Source organism: Microcebus murinus, chromosome 6, assembly GCF_040939455.1.
Source record: "Microcebus murinus isolate Inina chromosome 6, M.murinus_Inina_mat1.0, whole genome shotgun sequence".
NCBI classification, from domain to species: Eukaryota; Metazoa; Chordata; class Mammalia; order Primates; family Cheirogaleidae; genus Microcebus; species Microcebus murinus.
Window position 1 is genome coordinate 106,376,633 of NC_134109.1, and position 16,425 is coordinate 106,393,057.

Sequence of the window (16,425 nt, forward strand, 5' to 3'; positions counted from 1 at the left end):
GACTGGCATTCAAAGTCGGAAAGGTATCCTGGGGTTTGACTGGGGCTATGAAAAGTACAGACACTGATTGCGTATTTAATGTCTGCTTTATTAGGTATGTCCAGAAAGCAGTAGAAGTATCCGGGAGGTTCAGTGTGCATCCTACAACAACAAGCCGTTCATGGGCCGGTTTTATGAGTGGGAACCATTTGCAGAAGGTAAGAATAGACCCAGCCCTGTCCATGGAAGTTATTTTTGTCTGCTTTTCCACCCTGCTCCGTCCTGGTTGATGCTGGAGGCACTGGTGTGGTTGGTGTGTCCGCGGGGAGAAAGTGTGGTCCCAGGGCAAAGGGAGCCTGCAGGGGTCTTTACCAAAGGTAGCATAGCTCAGGTGACACGTGGACCATCCTCAGCACGCAGTTGGGTGGATGAGGCATTGATGGAAATAAGCACCATCTGAGGATGGCACGGTGACGGGGCCATAACAGGGTTCCAGGAATCAGTCGGAGCAAGAGGCTCAAACCTGAAGTGAGCAGTGAACAGGGATGGAGTTTCCCTTTTTCTTTGTTCCTGCTACAAGGGCTGACGAGGAGGCTTAAGAGAGCATGTAGGGTTGGCAGTTGTATGGTTGCACCTGTGGGGGTCCTGGGAGTCCCTGCACGCTATTCCCAAAGACAAAAGTGGACAGGCATTGCCCTTGGGACCAAGGTCCCTGTTACTTCCAAATCACAGAAGATCTGAAGTTGGTAGAGCATGTCAGCTTTCCTTTGTTGAAACTCAGATGATAACATGTCTTTGGACTAAGGAGGGTTACATTCTGAGACATTTTTTCCCATCACAGAGAGAGTGGGCTCAGAAGTGGTGTTGGGTCAGGCAGAACATGTGGAGGCTGTATGCTGACAGCAAGGCTGGCTGAGAGGGGACTCCAGCTACCTCCAGTGCCCAGTGGAAGAGCTCTGCCAGCCAGCCTTCTCAGCCTCGGGCCAAGGCAGGGGCTGGGACAGCTGGGGTTGGCCAAAACCCAGAGTGCAGAGCACTGCTGTTAGCCTGGGGTCTGGAGAAACGGTCTTGGGAGAGGGATTGATAGTGAGTTGTGCTGATTTCACTGCAGAATCAATGCCTGGGGAAGCCAAGCTGTGGATGGTAGTGCCTAAGTTTCAGCCCTTGGGGCTGGGGAAGGGGAATTGCTATCTGACCACTCTGAAATTGGATGCCAAATTGTTTTTGTCTGTGCATTATTCTTAGAAGAGAGTCTGGAGCTTCTATCAGAGTCTCAGAGTGGTCCTGTGACCTGAAAATTATTAAGAACTAACTTGACTAAAAGATTGGGACTATCAGATCCAAACGGGGAAGATGTACTGATGAAATGTAGTGCTGGAGAATGCAAATACAAGGGTGGATAAGAGGTTGGAGGGTGAGCAAAGGAAGGAAGCCTGGAATGAAGTTTTGATTCTGGGAATATATCTTGGTTCTGACCTTTTTCATTCTTAAAAACATTATGCTAAATTCAAGGCAGTACCCCAATTTGGATCCTGGAATAAAATGGCATTGGTGGAAAACCTGGTGAAATATGTATAGGTTAGGCTGAGAGCAGTGGCTCACACTTGTAATCCCAGCACTTTGGGAGGCTGAGGAGGAAGGATCACTTGAGACCAGGAGTTGGAGACCCGTTGGGCAACATCGCAAAAAATTAGCTAGGCATGGTGGTGTTTACCTGTAGTCCCGGCTACTTGGGAGGCTGAGGCAGGAGGATTGCTTGAACCTAGGAGTTTGAGGCTACAATGAGCTATGATTAGGCCACTGCACTCCAGCCTGGACAACAGAGTGAGACCCTGACTCTAAAAAATTTTGTTTTAAAAAGAGTATAGATTCATTAATAGTATTTTACCAGTGTTAATATCTTAGTTTTTATAAATGTTCCATAGTTTTATAAGATGTTAACATTAGAGGAAGCTGGGCAAAGGGTATACAGGAAATCTCTATACTACGTTTGCAACTCTTCTATAAATCTAAAGTGACTTCAAAATAAAATTTTTTTTAAAAGGCATTGTACTCCCAATTAGCTCAGTATTACATGCATTCTGGTGAAGACAAATTCTAAGACTTAACATGGGTGAGGAAGAATGCATTGCGTAAATGGTGTCCTCTTCCCCCAAGTTTGTATCCTTCCTGGAACCTCAGGATGTGATCTTATTTGGAAATAGGGTTATTGCAGATGTACTTAGTTATGTTGAGTTCATACTAGAGTAGGGTGGGCTCTTATTCTAGTATGACTAGTGTTCTCATAAGAAGAAGAGAACCGACGTACGGGGAGGATGCCAACTGATGATGGAAGCAGGGATTGGAGTGATGCGTCTAGAAGCCAGGCAATACCAAGGATTGCTGGCAACCACCACGAGCTAGGAATGGACAAGGAGGTGTCCTCTCCTGGGGCCTTCCAAGTGGACAGGGCCCTGCTAGCACCTTTCTTCTGGACTTCCAGCCTCCACAACTGTGAGAATAAAGTTCTGTTGTTTTAAGCCACCAAGTTTGTGGTATTTTATCATGCAGCTTTAAGAAACTAAAGAGGAAGGAACTGGGTTCTGGATGAACTGAGTCTCCTTTTGTGAGTAGATTGGGGGTGAGGTTGGTCTGAACAATAGTAGGAGATGCCTTAGATAAGGGAGACACGTCTCCCAAGTGGGTGATGGCCTCATGGATTCAGGGCTTTCCAAGGCGGTGGGTCTCAGCCCAGTTGCTCATCAGATTCACTGAGGAGCCTCCTAGAAACACCGATGCCTGAGCCCCACCCCTAGAGGTTGTGATTTAATTGGTCTGGGCTACAGCCTGGGCTTCAGGATTTTTTAAAGATCCTGGGTGATTCTTAGGGGTAGCTAAAGTTGAGAACCTCTAATCCAAGAGGAAGGCAGGATTTCCAGAGAGGTGATGACCCCAGACTAAGTCAAGGGACAGAATCATGGGTTTTTCATAAACCATGAAGTATGTTCTTGTGTGAGAAGAACAATACATGGCAGTGAACATTTAGAGAAGCCACCTTGGCTTCTGTGCGAGCCGTGCCCTGGCTTTATTGCTGGCTGTGATAATAGCTGCTTTATTGTGATGGACTGGAGGGAAGATGCACCCTCCCGGCAGTGCACACTGCTCGGCGCGCCGTGCACTTCCTCCTCTGCCCAGCTGCGTTGCCGACCTCCTCTGCATGGTTGGGGCGGCCATCGGCTCGCTGCTGTTGTCCAAGACCTCAGCATCCCGCACGGCCTCCAGATCTGGCAGACTCGGGTCTGATGCTGACAGCCCGATGCAGGCTGCACAGAAAACACTTTGCTCACGTTTTCATGTATTACAAACAGTCCCTCCGGACGGCTGCTGTTTTCTGGTTTATGTATGATTCCACTTTTTCTGGGTTTTTTTGCCCCTCCCCAGGTTTGTGCTAGACTTTAATCTGGGAGAATTTATTTTTTAAACATTTGCGTTAACTTAATTATTTTGGAAAATGTCAAACATAGGTAAACACACAGAATAGTATAATAGCATAATACTAAGGTCCTATATACCCATCACTTAATTTCAACAGCTATAAGGCCATGGCCAGTCTTTTTCATAAATACCCCAATCTCTCTACCCCACACAGATTATGGGAAACTATCTCAATTTGCATTATACAGCATTATCTGTTGATGGATATATTAATTGGAACTCTTGGTTTTAAGCAACAGAAACCCAAACTAAATACGTTTATAGAAGAAAGATATTTTGTTGTCATGTTACTCGGAAATCCAAGAGATGGACTGGAATTCAGATATGGCTGCATTTTGAGGGGTCGATCACATTAGGACGCTGCCTTTCTTGTCTTTCTTCATCCCGCGGCTCTGCTTACTCCCGTCTCAGGCAGACGAGCAGGCACGCATGGTTTGACCCTGTGATCGTAATGGGAGAAACTCTCCCCCACGTGGTGGTGTCAGTTGAATTGCATTCCCCAGAAAGATAGGGTGAATTCCTAACCCCTGGTGTCTGTGAATGTAACCTTACTTAGAACGAAGGTCTTTGCAGATGTGAGTAAGATGTGAGCTGAGAAGAGGTCAGACTAGAGCAGGGTGGGCCCGAATCCATTTGACTGGTGTCCTTACAAGAAGAGGAGAAGAGATACAGAGATACATATGGGAGTGATGAAACTACCTACAATCAAAAGGTCACCAAACACTGCTGTCAACTACCAGAAACCAGCAAGAGGTGTGGAAAGACTTTTCCCCAGGACACTGCAGAGGGAGCGTGGCCTGCTGACACCTTGACTTTGGATTTCTGGCCTCTAGAACTGTGAGAGAATAAATTCCCGTTATTTTATGCCAACCAGTTTGCGTAATATGCTATGGCAGCCCTAGGAAAGCAATATACCTAGTGTCTGATCCAACCTCAGCAAAACGACACGATGGTCTTGTTCGGATCACATTCCTGTCCCTGGACCTAAGTTTGGGGCCTGCGGTACTTGAGCTCCAGGGTGAGGGACCCACATCACACGAAGTGGAGACAGAGAAGTGGGGATGGGGACAGATGGAAAAACAGACTGTTCTTCAAAATCAGTGTATACTACTTGAATATAAGCCACTGAGATATTTAGTGAGCTAATTAGCATACTCGTGTTTTACAGAAGAAAATGCAGAATAGTCATAGATTAATCAGCCGTCTTCTGCAACACGTTAGAAGAAAATTCAGTGGGCTTTTTAAAACATTCACTGACATTGATATTTCTCACTTGCCTGGAAGGAGTGAAGGAGCCCATGGTCATCGGAGTCACGTTTACTTTGGCTTTGTTTAAATAATTATTTTTGCTGCTAAGATTGTTTTCTTGACTTTATCCTTCCTCCTCTTCAGTGGTTCCCAGGCAACCTGGCGGGAGGAAGACACTGCTAAAGTTTCTGCAGGGTCGTCATACTTCACGGCTGGATTTCGCATCGGGCTCTTGGTTTTGTTTGGATGTCTACTGCTATTCGCATGTGCCTACTTAGGGAAACAGCTGCGCTCGTTCAGTACAACGCCACATAGAGCAGTAAAAACAGAGTATACTCTCTGATAAACACATTAATTTCACCAGATGGTTCTTCTTAGGCCTTTAATTGCATTTCCTGGATATGATGACCTGTCCGTAGATAATGCCTCTAGGAATTTTTTCATAGCCCTAGACCTAGTGTTGCACAGATGGTAGAAGCAGAGTTAGGGTGCCACACATCCCACTGTGCCCAGGACCGTGATGGTTTATGCCTGCTGTCCCAGTCTCATTTCATTCTCAAAACCAGCTTGGACAATAAACTATATGGTCAATCTAGCTCAATCTAGTTTAATAGGAAGCCTCGTGCTTAGATACTGACATTGGGGAAAATTATACCTGTTTTCATGCCTAGGGTAATGGGGCTGGCTGGCACTAGACCTTAGAGTTTTGCTGGGTCTCTGTAGGCCATGCAAAAACATGTATCAGTCTTAATCCATAAGCCAGGAAGCTGCTTTGTGTTTGGATAGCTTAAGTGCACTGCGTGTCCCTGAGAGCTGAACTAAATAGAGTGGAAATTGAAAATCTAGAGGTCAGGCTGAGTCAGAAGTCAGAGGTTACCAGCTGGTGACATGAATGGGCCAGTTGCATCCGCCGGGAGTGGCTAGCTTAGGCTGCAGTGACAAATCACCCCCAAATCCCAACGGCTTAACACAACAAAAGTACGTCTCTTGTTCATGCTACGTGGGTAATGGAGTGCGTGTTCTGCTCATTTGGGGGTCCAGGCTGGTAGAAGCTGCATCTCAACTCACGCTTTCAATGCAGCAGGGAAAGGGAACAAGTGACTCATACTCACGTCCTTAAACCTCAGCTAGATGTGATCCCCATTGTTTCCGCTCACATCTCATTAACCAGAGCAAGCCACACATCACACTTAACTTCAAAGGGAGCACGGAGTACCATCCCACCGTGTTCTCACAGGAGGAGAAATGGAAAATCTGTGACCAGCCCTGGTGACTGGCACAGGCAGGAAGCTGCAGTGAAACTCCCTGCAAGTGCAGGTGACTTTTATTAGGCTGTTTGCAAGGATAGTAGATTTTGCTCTGGGGAATATTAAAGGTGCCACTTAGTCTCTAATATCCACAGGGCCCTGAGCCACTTCAGTCAAGTTCTTCCCCTTAATTAAAGCTCTGAGAGACCCGAGGTGCATGATGGTTGCCAGGTGCCCAGGTGCTTCTAATTCTCCCTCCTGTCCACCAGTCTGTCCCGCCACAGGCAGCGTGTTTGTATCTGACAGGCAGAGTCTGTCAGATACAAACACGGACAGTGTTATCACACTGTAGCCCGGAAGGAGGGAGGCTTAGGACTGCGTGCTGATGGGCCTGGAACTAGGATGTTCATGCTTTGGGGAAGAGGCTTTATTCATAGAAGCTCTCACTCCTCCGGCCACCCCCTGTAGAGATGGTCTGTAATCGTTGTGAACATTGGGAGTGGAGAGGGCAGGCCTTAGGGAACCAGGCGGCAGTTTTCATCTCACTGGTGGTATATCCGGAATGCCTCCCGCACGTTCCGTTCTCAGCACTCTCTCATCTGTGCCTGGGAATGCCTGGGCAAGGCTGTGCTTGCTTCGGGGACAAGTGTCTCATTGAGGACCTCAACCAAATGATGATTTTGGTTTTGTGCATATTGAGTCTGAACGAAGAGTGAGTCCCTCAGGTAAGAAAATGCCCAGTAGGAAGTTGAGGGTGTGAGATTCTGAAGTTTATATTTATTGAGCACTTACTGTATACAAGGCCCTATTCTAAGTGCTAACTCATTTAATCCTCACACTGACCCTATGAGGTGGGTACTGTTATTACCCTCATTTGACAGAAAAAGCAAAGGCACAGCGTAGTTCAATAACTTGACCAAGGTCACCCAGCTGGTAAGTGATAGAGCCAGTTTCAAACTCAAAGTCTGACTACAGGAATCTCTACCCTTATGTATGTGGAAGCCAAGAGAAGGGTTTCAAGAAGGAGAGGTCGTCAGCACTGCTGAACACTGCAAGAAGTCAAGGAGAATGACTGAGAAAATGAGACTTGAATGGGCTGTTGGGAACCCTTCTAGAAACAAATCACATGAAGTAGCCAGTGAGTATAGCTGTCTCTTTTTTAAAAAAAATTGTCATGATTAAGGCACATTGGGAGTACTTGCTAGTTTAAGGAGAAGGAGAAAGGTTTGCTTAGAATGGCAGAGAAATGAGGACGTCTGTGGATTGAGAAAATGAAGCTTGTCAAGAGGGTGTACAGATTTAACAGAATGCTATCTATGAACCTGTTCTATCCTAGAAGAAAATAAAATGCAGAATATGCATTTTTTCCTCCTGTAAAATGTATATTATTGCTTTTCTGAATGCTTCTATAAAAAGAAGAAGCTTTTTACCATTTAATAAAAATTCAAGAGAAATGAAAGTAATCCTATGGCCATAAAAAAGATTTGTTCAGGAATGTTCACAGCACCTTTTTTCCTATTAGCTCAGAACTGGAAACAACCCAGATAGCCATCAACGGAAGACTGAATAAACAAATTGTGATATATTCATGCAATGGAATATTACTCCACAATGAAAAAGAAACATGCTACTGACACATATAAAAAACCTGGATGAATCTCAAAAACATTGTGTTGAGCAAAATAAGCCAGACACAAGAGTACACATTGTTTGATTCCATTTGTATGATGTTCTATAACAGGAAAAAATAGGCTATGGTGATAGAAATTGGAAATCAGAATAGTGTTTGTCTATGCAGATGGGAGGGGGTATTAGCTAGAAAGAGGCGTGATAGAATCTTCTGGAGTGATGATAAGGGTCTATATCATGATTGACATGGTTGTTACATGGGCGTATACAGTTTTCAAAACCCACTGAACTTATGATCTGTGCATTTTATTGTATATAAATAATACTTTAAAAAAACCCATTATTCTCTTTTCCAATCTCTCTATCTCTGTCTCTGTCTCTCCAATTCCTAAAGATGACATTTATAACAAGTATAAATGTTGCCACCGTAGAACTATTCTAAGGCTCACTAATTTCTCTCTTTCTCTCTCTTTAAATACTCTTTCTTACTGCCTATGGAGTAACAAGAGAATTTTAGGGACAATTAACTCATATTTTTAGGTAGACTCAAAAATGCATACCATCAACTGTGAATCTACTAGAAGAAAACATAGGGGAAAGCTACCTTATGTTGGTCTTGAGGGTAGGGAACCTGTGGCCTTCTGATTTCAAGATTGTTCTTTTTTAAGCACCAAAGGAGGCAAAAAAAAAGCTTCATCTTCCTCTGCTGCACCCCTTTTAATAAAAGGATTTGTTCTGCAAAATTTGGATTCTGTCAAAAGGCCACACTCAAGGAACCAGAAAGCCACGTGTGGCCCCAAGGCTGTAGGTTAAGCATAGGAGACAAAAGCAAAACTAGACAAATGAGATTGCATCCAACTAAAAAGCTTCTGCACAGCAAGGAAAGAATGGAGTGAAGAGACAACACACAGATTGGGAGAAATATTTGCAAATCATACATCAGATAAGAGGCTCATTTCCAAAATGTATAAGGAACTCAAACTACTCAATAACAGCAACAGTCCTATTAAAAATGGGCAAAGGACCTGAACAGACAGTTCTCAAATGAAGACATACAAAAGGCCAGAAGACATATCATAAAATGCTCAACATCACTAATCATCATGGAAATGTAAATTAAAATCACAATAAGATACAACCTCATACCTGTTAGAAAGGCTGTTATCAAAAAGTTATCATAAGTGTTGCCCAGGACATGGAGAAAAGGGAACCTTTGGATACTTACTGTTGGTGGGAATGTCAGTTAGAAGGGCCATTTGGAAAACAGTATGGAGGTTTCTCACAAAACCAAAAGTGGCCAGGCACAGTGACTCACACGTGTAATCCCAGCACTTAGGGAGGCTGAGGTGAGAGGATCTTAGGCAAGGAGTTTGAGACCAGAGTGAGCAACATTGTGAGACCCTGTTTCTACAAAAAATGGAAAAATTAGCTTGGCATGGTGGTGTGTGCCTGTAGTTCCAGCTACTTGGGAGGCTGAAGCAGGAGCATTGCTTGAGACCAGGAGTTTGAGGTTGCTGTGAGCTTTGATGACACCACTGCACTCTAGCCCAGGCAATATACTGATACTGTGTCTCAAAAACAAAACAAAACAGAACCCTAAAAATAAAATTACCATATGATCTAGCAATCTGACTTCTGGGTATATATCCAAAGGAATTGAAATCAGTATGTCGAAGACATTGCACTCCCATGTTCATTGCAGCATTATTCACAGTAGCCAAAATATGTAAATAACTTAAGTGCCCATCAACAGACGAATGGATTAAAAAGGTGTGCTATGTATACACAATAGAATATTACTCAGCCTTAAAGAAGAACGACATGTTCATCCATGTGACAACATAGATGAACCTGGAAGACATTATACTAAGTGAAATAAGGCAAACACAGACAGACAAATATTCAAGTATTGCATGATCTCACTTAATGTGGAATGTAAAAAATTTGAACTCGTAGAAGTAGAGAGTAGAATGGTGTCACCAGAGACCGAGGTGGGTGGGGAAAGGTAAACTGTCAATCAAAGGGCACAAAATTTCAGTTGGACAGGAGGAATCAGTTCAGGTGATCTATTGCACAGCAAGGTGACTATAGCTAATAATGATGTAGTATATATTTTAAAATTGCTAAAAGGGTGGATTCTAAATGTTCTCACCACAAAGAAGTAAGTTTGAGATGATAGATATATTAATTGGCCTAGTTTGCTCATTCCAGAATGTGTATACATGTATTAAAAGATCACCTTGTACCCCATGGATATATAATTATTATTTTTTATCAATGAAAATAAAATTTTAAAGATGCATGGTCTCGTTGTAGACCTGTTTAGAAACATAGAGCTTTGTTGGGCCTAGGAATCCTCCGACAGGTCCAGAATCTGAGCAAGCAACCATTCGCCTGTATCAGTTAGTGTTCTTTTCTTGCAAGCAATAGACACTAGTGTTGACTGAGTCAAACACAAAAGGATTTTGTCGGAAGAATATCCAGTAGCTCAGAGAACCAACAGGAAGCATGAGAACCAGGCTTGGTGAAGGACAGACATCAGCCATCCCCGGGAGTCCAAGTAGACAGTGTGTGCTGCTGCTGCAGTGGAGAATTCTGCAGGGTTCTCCAGCCAAGAGTCACAGTCCTAGAACCAAGACTTTGATGGGCATGGCTTAGGCCACATGCCTGCTCCTTGGCCAGGGAACCTGGGACACTTTGAGTGGCATTCTCACCAAAACCACACACAGGGGTAGAAGTAATTCCCAAAAAGGAAATCCAGTTGCTTTGCCAAAAGAAGGGAGAGTGGATAATAGATGGCACAAAAAGATGACCATTGTCCACAACAGAAACTCATGACAAATCAGGGTGCCTGCCTGGCTCATCAACTGTCATCTCATCATTAGGCTTGGAGGGCTTCTTAACACCTTTGGGGGATTATTGGAATTGGAATTTAACATGTGAGTATCATTCTTTCTTTCTTCTTGCTGTGTTTGCATCCCTGAAGATTGTACATGGAGGCCTCCTTATGTTAGGTTATTAACTATGGGATAGCTGATTTCCTTAAGTATTGATACTAAGTTTGACATTTCACATTGACATTTCTTCATTTCTTGTTTTATTTATTTATTTTATTGTGAAGTTACATCCTCATTCTTTCAAACACACATTTTGGCTTGGATTGTATTTTAAAAAATTGTTCTATAGTAATTTTTGTAAAATCATAGATAAGTAAAAAATTCATGTTATTTTTTGTGTATGAGTTCTGTCATGGAGCCAGTGCAGCGCAGACAGCTCAAAATATCAACGAAGTGTTTGGGAACGATGTGGCTAATGAACGCACAGTATGTCCAAGGCTTGAGAAGTTCCCTTTTGGTGATTTTAATCTTGAAAGTGAGCCACGTGGGCAACCCGAGACCAAGGTGGACAATGACACGCTGAAAGCTGTAATAAAAGTGAATCCATCTCAACCTACACGTGAATTAGCAGCAAGGTTTGACCCTACTATTCCAACGATATTGGGCCATTTGAAACAAATAGGCAAGGTAAGGAAGCTGGATAGATGGGTTCTGCATGTATTAAATGTCGAAGCTTGCTTTTCTTTGCTGTCACAACATAAAGGTAAACCCTTTTTATATTGTATTGTTACATGTGATGAAAAATGGATACTTTTTGACAATGGCAAGCGTTTGGCACAATGATTGGGTACAGATGAAGTGCCAAAACACAGTCCAAAACCAAATACTAATCAAAAATAAAGCCTAATGGTGTCTGTCTGGTGGTCCAGCACTGTATTCTCCACTACAGCTTTATGAAACCTGGTCAATCGATGACAGCAGATGTCTACTGCAACCACTTGGATGAAATGATGAGGATGCTTATGAGTAAGCAGCCGAGATTGGTCAATAGAGACAGGCCAATCCTCTTGCAAGACCATAGGTTGCAAAAAACAGCACTGCTCAAACTATAGAAGCTGGCCTTGGAAACTCTCTGTCATCCACTGTATTCACTAGACCTTTCACCAACTGACTAACACTTCTTCCAGGCTTTGGACCACTTCTTGCAAGGAATAATAGTCAATTCTCAGCAAGCTGTGGAAAACATCTTTCATGATTTCATCGCCATGTGCTGTCCAGGCTTCTTCACTGCTGGCATAAACAAGCTACTGTTAAGATAGCAAAACTGTGTCAGTAGTTTAGGCGCATGCCTTGATTAATTTTACTGCTCTTGTTTGAGATATAATAACCTAGACCTTTGATTCAAAGTGGGACATTTCATATTTAATGCCCTAATGCATGCATGACATGTGACTGTGGGGATCCCCTTTGCTCGCAGACATTTGTGCTGGCATAATCCAGGCTGACTAGCGTGCATTTGCACAGGGCATGGGCCGTCGCATCATGTGTAAGGCGGGTGCTCCCAGGGAGAAGTGAAGGGAGTTAGGAAGGATTCTTCTGTTTCCTCCCCCTGATTTCCATAATCTTGGTCTTTGGTTTAGGCCTCTTCCGCAGCCCTCCCTGTAGGATGATGTATGTGAGATGCTTCTAGAACATGTCTGCTTCTCACATCCACACTGTGTTTCTCTCTCTAGCCGAAGAGGGGGGAAAATGCAGGATGGGGCACGTGGTTATCACATCCCTCCGTGAGTCTTTGCACTGGGTGGTGTAGGATATGAGAAAGGAAAGATTGTTTGAGGGAGAAAATTGCCCCTGCTCTAGGGTATTCTGGAAGGTGTAAATGATTCTTGTAAAAGCAGTTTCTTTCCTGGCACTTGAACCAGTGTCATTCTGGGTAATTAGTAAAGAAAAGCCTCAGGGTCTGTTTCATCATCTAATGAGCAGATTAGTCTAAATATGAACAATTTTTAAGGATTTGAAACCAGGCATGAAACTTAAACCCATTGCAAAATATTAAATAATGAGACCCAATCCTATTATTTGTCTCTTCCAAGGACTCAGCTTTCTACAAAGACTGCCTGGCTCAGTCCCCATAGTGGCTGGTCAGGATGGATTGTTCGGGATGTCACTATTCTACGCTGTTCCTATTTGACAGATGCAGAAACCAAGACTCAGAGGGTTGGATGGTCTGCCCCGGATCGCAGAATAAAACAGAAGGGTCAGAGTCGATAAGAAGTTATGTAAGCACAGCCTGCCGTGCTGAGAGCAGTGATTTGCCGCAGGGGCAGAGGAATTTCTCCCTCCATGCAACCGAGCCATGACTGATTCATTTCCTTTAAAAACAAACAAGTGTGTTTTTACATCAGGACACTGCTCCAGGAAATCTTAGGACTCTGTCTTAATCTCTTGTAGCATAGATCTCTCGCCCTTTGGCCAGAGGTCCCCATGTTGTAAATTGGTAGGGACACGTCCTGAAGGAGTGGTTGGGACATTTTGTTGTACTGTGCGTGAACACGGATAAATTAACATCAGGATAACATCGAGAAGTTTTTAGAGTTAGAGGATTTAGGGCTAAAACATGATCAGCGAATATGTAATTTTTATTTTAATTCTAAATTCAGCCCATCCTTTACATACTTATTGCAGACACTGTCCCCCAGTGACATTGTCCCTCCCCCCCAAGCTGTCACCTCCATTTCAACCGTACCTGTCAGTCTCCATTTCTTAGAAATTTCCGTGAGACCATTCCATGGCTTAGTGGGACTTGTTTACAAAGGACTAAAGGGAAAGTCTCTTGTATATCTATAGTTTGAGGTGGGAAGACTGGAGAGAATGTGCCGCCTTCTTTTCTTTTGTCTGGGTAAACCCTGCCTCAACGCACGCTTATAATGCCGCTATGGTTTCCCTGGAATGATTACCTATTGCCTGGACACCCTTTGGAGCCGTGTTGAACTGTCCAGGTTTCCCCTTCAGATATTTGAAAGCAGCCATCTTGTCACCCTGAATCTTCTTTTCACCAGACTGCTGAATAGTTTTATTTCCTTCAACCGATTTCTATGCTTTGGATTGTGCTGTTTGTTTATCATACTGGCTGTTCTCTTTAGGCTATAGTGCACGAGTCATTACCAGCAGGTCTCCCCACCTGTGCCAGCTCTGATGTGCTGGGCTCAGGAACAAGGAGTGTCACTGGGATCGATTAGAGATGCCTTGCTCCGGCATGGGTTGGGGGGAAGGGAAGCACATATGCTGCCTCTTGGCCATCACTGCAGTTTTTCAGTCTCTCCAGTGATTGTTACATAGGTGCCAGTTAATCCTACTGATTGCTGGAAAATTTGGGATGAGTTTCTATGCTTTATTAAACAGGGATGAGATTCCTGAATATTCACAACATCGCATTAGGTCTCACTACAAATGCCTGTATAAAGCTTCTAATTTTTAAAATACGGTAATGAGGAAGTGATGCAAATAATACGATGAACACACGTTACAGTACATTGTCCCAATGTGTTCACATTTAAAATGTAGATAAAAATCAAATGATATGTAGCTGATTGTGATTTTCCAAGAGGTGGCTGAAATAGAGGCAGGGCTGATCTCCCAGAGTAATCCTTTAAAGTGAGCATTCTTATATGGGGGCTGCGTATCTAGCAGTGAAGGAACTAAATCAAAGGTAGTTTTTTTAAAAAAAAACTAGACCATCTCTGCATTAAATGGTTTTCATTCTGCTTTTGGATTCTATTTCCTATTTGTGTCTGAGGCTGTAACCACCACAGCATGATAAAATTGAGGTAGTGGCAATTATTTGTATCGGAATTATCCTGCTTCCAAACCCAGCTGTCTTCAGCCTGGCCTGTGGCGAGCACTTGTCATCTCGTCCCAGAGTCGTATGTGTCATTGTCACACCTGTCTTAGCTGCAGATCCGGGCTTCACTAAGCAACCGTTCGAGGTCCTTTTAACCCAAATACGTAGTAACTGAGTATATATAGGGAAATATTTTTCTTTAAGATTACTAATTATGACATATATTACCCTGAAATACAAGGCTTTCTTTCACAACCATTTCCATTTAATGTAGGAGACATCTCTGGAGTTTTGCTTTGCCCTGTCTTTCCTGCTCTGCGACTGTCACTGCTCCAGTGGGGTCACTCTCGCCCCCTCACGGTTTCCACTGATCTTTGGTCGCCCACTGATGTAGCGTGCCTTCGGGCCCCTGCCGTGCTGGGACTAAGAGGACACACAGTATTCTGGAGCTCCCTCTGGGCAAAGGAGACGCGACTAACACTATCGGATTCCTCCTGTACGGCAACACCCTTTGGTGGGTAGTGCTTCGATTTTTGTCTGTATTTTTTCTAATGGATTGCCAGACACACACACACACACACACACACACACACACACACATACACACACACACTCACACACTCACACACCCCACCACCACTGTGTTTGCTCACTAATAAGTAAAACAGGGTAAGGTCCCATTTGAATTCTAGTTTTGAACTAAAGACAGCTGGAAGCAGACAGAGATTTTAAAACTGTATATGATTAATAACCCACTAGCAGTTCTGGATCTGGTCAACAGAATTTACAACTCAAGACTGCTACTTAGTAATTAATAAGAAAAGTTTAGGGAGACAAAGTTCTGCATTGTACACAGTTGATCCTTTGGAATCTTGCTGCAGATGATATTTCCTCGTAGAGGCAAGGACAAGGACAGGGAACAGTCTCTGATAGGGGCAAGGAGTCTCGGTGGGGCGAGCCTGAAACATGGCAGGTGTGAGGGGTGGCCAGAGCCAGGCGATTGCAGAGGGAACAAGTGCCAGGCAGATAAGCTTGTCACGAGTTTCGTGAGGCTAGAAGTCAACAACAGAATAGGGGCGAGAAACTGACAGGCAACCATAGATGTCACATGGTTATTAGATTAACTTATTTTTGCTTTAAAATTTTATCGAGTGAGCCATAATTTATTGGGCTGAGTAGAGTTTTTGTCCAGGGGATTGATTTGAAGTTTGACTTCATTCCAGGAAACAGCTTTCATCTGAAGTTTTGCTCCAGCAAATTATGTTGATTTTAACGTGAGCAGCCCATTAAAAATAGGTCCGATTTAAATAGGACAGTGGAGCTTTTTGGTGTGGGCGAAACTTCTATCAGGAGATGTCTGCTATGATCATGCAGCCTGCCTGTCGTTAGGAAGGAAGAAGATGGGCGGGAGGGCTCTTACATTCCAGTCAATTCACGTAACCTCTTGATGCCAAAAATTAGAGAGGGGAAGCATATCAGATGCGTACAGCCCGAATTCCATTTGTACTTAAGGTTGCATAACAGTTCATCGTGTAATAGCTTTGGCCCCCATCCAGTGAGCATGTAGGTATTGGCACTTTGCGTGCTTAATAGACCCCCATCAATCAGTCGTGACGCCTTGTCCTACACCCGGTTGCCATGTTTGTTTAAGCAGGCTGTGGAGGTTGTACAAATAGTATTAGCAACCTGCTCTCCCATCCTCAGTGATAAATGGCACCTTTTACAAATCCTTTGGCACATTCTTAGGATGCGAAGGAGTAGAACTTGCTCCACTGACATTTTGGGTAGTTATCAGTCTCCTTCTGTGTATGTTCTTGTGGCATCTCCGAGTGGGGACCCTGCACCCACCCTGGCTCCCTGGGCCTCCAGGGCCTCTGCCTTTCTGAATCAGCTAGAGCAGTGGCCTGCCTCATGGAACCTGGCAAGGGCTGTATGGGCGCTGCTAGATGAAACTGACTCAGGACTGCAAGCGAATTCGGGTTCACACCAAATGGAAAGGTGTACTTTTTCCCCTTAAAAGAAAAAAGAATTGCTACAGCATGTTGGCACTGATTCATGCAGCCACCTTTTGTTGTTCTGTGTAAGAAGTGGCCTTAAGGTAACAGGAAGAGCAGTGGGCAAAGGACACAACCATCACACACAAGCTCCAGCCTCCTTGGACCACAGTTTT

General features: G+C 43.9%; 1 protein-coding gene across 1 annotated transcript in view; it reads left to right on the forward strand.

The window, feature by feature from the left end:
- Positions 1-16,425, forward strand: part of THSD4 (thrombospondin type 1 domain containing 4) — a 595,645-nt gene that overhangs the window by 124,184 nt on the left and 455,036 nt on the right. Inside the window, exon 6 of the mRNA XM_076004516.1 lies at positions 95-197. Coding sequence (XP_075860631.1) covers positions 95-197 — 103 coding nt within the window. The remainder of the gene's footprint in view (positions 1-94; positions 198-16,425) is intronic.